This window comes from Propithecus coquereli, unplaced genomic scaffold (genome assembly GCF_000956105.1).
Source record: "Propithecus coquereli isolate 6110/MARCELLA unplaced genomic scaffold, Pcoq_1.0 Scaffold93, whole genome shotgun sequence".
Classification (NCBI taxonomy): domain Eukaryota; kingdom Metazoa; phylum Chordata; class Mammalia; order Primates; family Indriidae; genus Propithecus; species Propithecus coquereli.
Window position 1 is genome coordinate 4,394,214 of NW_012155618.1, and position 3,055 is coordinate 4,397,268.

General features: G+C 33.6%; 1 protein-coding gene across 1 annotated transcript in view; it reads left to right on the top strand.

Annotated features, from left to right (window-relative positions):
* Positions 1 to 3,055, top strand: part of GCFC2 (GC-rich sequence DNA-binding factor 2) — a 61,747-nt gene that overhangs the window by 11,253 nt on the left and 47,439 nt on the right. Inside the window, 1 exon segment of the mRNA XM_012664864.1 lies at positions 2,102 to 2,230. Within this exon segment, the coding sequence (XP_012520318.1) occupies positions 2,102 to 2,230 (129 nt within the window).

The following is a 3,055-nucleotide window of genomic DNA, read 5'->3' on the forward strand; positions in this document are numbered from 1 at the left end:
GCAATCTGTTGTATTATATTGTTTTGATTGAAGTATTTGAAGAAAGACAGCCTTTCACAGATATATGGCTAAGAGGAATATCTAACAGCCTTTTTAGATTATTGAGGGTGTTGTGCTTTAATATTACAGCAAAGCTTAACAAGTAATAGTTTCTTAAAGGTTAGTTGCAACATGGAATCTTAAACTGTATCCGTAAATTTTTGGTTCTCTGTTACATTAAAATTCATTGGTCTGTTTGGCACTTTGGATCTTTTACTCATGAGTGATTGATAATACTGTGCGTTGATTATTGGGGAAGTATTTGCTAGGTTTGCAGATCTTGCAAATGTTCAGGCATTTTGTTATACAATATCAAAAAATCACTTAATATTAGCACTGATCTCGTCAGTCTTTAAGTATTGAGAAACTGCGAAGTTCACAGTGGAGGATACAGGTTTTCCAGAATTCCAATTTTCACTTCAAATCTCTCATGCTTGAAGTGATAGGCACAGCTTGGCTTGTGTTTAAGCAGGCGTTTGTCAGATACCTGTGTCTGAGTAACCAGACTTTTTTTTAGTTATTTTTTCAAGTAAAATGATGTATCACCTTGAAAACAATGGCTAGTTCAGCTTGCAACTCACATAAATACTTTTCCTTAAGGCAACCATTGCGTTTCAGTGTGCAGCAAAAGTGCCTTATGTGTACTTCCATTTTGTCACACAGAATATTAAAAAGATGTGTACTCAAGGGTTAAGATTTAATGAAATTAAAAAGTTCTTATGGCTTCATGAAGTAAAATAAGTGAAACTTTTTTTTTTTCCCCTGCCAATGCGTAGTGATTAAGAATACAATAACTGCTACCTCAAATTGGTGTCACAATCTTGATTGATAGTAAGGGGCCAGCAGTTTTACCCACTACTGCTTTTTCTTCTATTTTATAAATGTCAACACAGTGAAAAGAACAGCTAACATGTTAGTATTATGATTAAAGTAGTTTTGATTTCACAGACTCTCTGAAAGGATCTTAGGGATTTCCAGGGATTGATGGGCCATACTTTGAGAGGCACTGTTTTGGTGTTAATACACTTCGGGAACACATAGGGGTTGTCATAAATAGCAGTAGCTAAGATAAATGTGAGTTGCAGCTGTCTTCCTTTAGTCTTTTAAGTTTTAATTTTACTCCAGACTTCTTTAAACTGTCTGTAGGTCTTCTAATTAAGGTAAAATATTAAGATAAAGAAAACCATGTCATCTTATTTTTTAAGGTTACTCATGGAGATTGGCAAATTATTGTGAACTAACAAATCTTTTCTTGTCAGTAATGTCAAGAATTCCTTTACATTTTGTTCATTCAATTCTCTCAACACCCCTGTGGGTTTTATGTTGCAATGTTGTCCTTGTTTAATAGATTAATTGAGCTTAACAGACTAAGTGACCTTCCCAAAATCCCACACTGAAAAGATAGACTCATGCTTTAATTTTGACCAAAGTGCTCATTTTAGTACTTCTTGCCACCAGACATTGAAATAATGTCATAGTATAAGGAGAGCCTAAATTTTGGAGTTGAATGGAATTAAGTTGAAAGCCCTGCTTCTCCACTTACTAAGTTTGTGTTATTAATATTTATCTTATCAATCTTAAGTGTCTGCATTAGAAATAGCATTTACTTTATAGAACTGTGAGTATTAAACAAAATATTAATAAGTCATGTAAGATAGGTTTCAATGTGCCTAGCATATAGCAAGTCATTAAATACTTTCTCTACTTATTCACTACCACTATTTTTCTATTCACTGCCACTGTTTTTCTTTTCTAAATATTGCTTCAATTTTTGTCCATTTATTTTTTTCTCTAATGTTTCCTTCCTTTTTCCTTTTCTCATTGCATCCTTCTGAAAATATTTTATTAGACATGTAGATAATACAAATAGAGTAAATCTTTATACATGTATTAGACCATCCAGTTGTTTCAGAAACACTGGAAGTTGGAGAAAGATCTGTATATTTTAAATATGTGGAGTAGGATTAAAATACCGTATTATAGATATGCCATGTGTTCAGAATTTTAATTATTGATTCCATTATTTTGATTCTTTATTATGTTAAAAAAAATGTCCTATTAGAATCCAGAACAGTTGATCTGTCAACAGATGAAGAAGATGGAACACACCACTCCTCAGAAAGTAAGGATGATCAGAGTTCATCTTCTGACAGCTCTAGCTCTCTAGAAGAAAAAGAATTTTCGTCAACAGGTTGGTAATTTTTGTAATTTTGGTTAAACATTTTATTTCTAATAGAGTATTTTCTATACTAGTGATTCTTATTGTTGATAACACAACAAACTCTATTGAAGCACGGGGTAAGTTGGTCATTAATAATGATTGTCAAAGTGCCAAAATTTACTGCTCACTTTCATTATGTAACATGCCCAAGGTCAGATAGCTTTTAAGAGGCAGAGCTAGGACTCAAACCCAGGCAATCTGCTCCATAACCTATGTTCTTCTTAACTGCAGTACTATACTGAATTATTCACACTGATACCTGAAGGATGGTAAGGATTGGTCAGTGAGGATGTTTTAGGTGTAAGGTGTAGCATATCCAGAACTCTAGAGAAGATATATAATATGCGTAGAGAACTTAAAATAATTCTGTTTGGCTGAAAATATTTGGGACTTTAAGAAAAAGAAACAAAACAGGAGGGACAGTTGGATTCAGATTATACAGGACTTGGGGGACTACCGAAAATTTTTTACAAATACCATTATTCTGTTTTAGAGCGATGCTGGCTAATTACCGCCAGTCTAATTCAGGGGTTGTCAAATCTGGCCCACCACCTGTCTTTGTAAATAACATTTTAGTAAAACAGTCACGCTCTTTCAGTTACTTACTATTTGTCACTGTTTTTGCACTGCCTGGCAGAGTTGAGAAGTTGCAACAGAAACCTTATGGACTGCAAAATCAGAAACATTTATTTGGCCCTTTGGAAGGATTTATAACTTGTTTTGTACTATGGACTCCTTTTTCAGTCTAGTGAAGCCTAAGACCCCATCTGAGAAAATTAATAAAGTCAAATATTT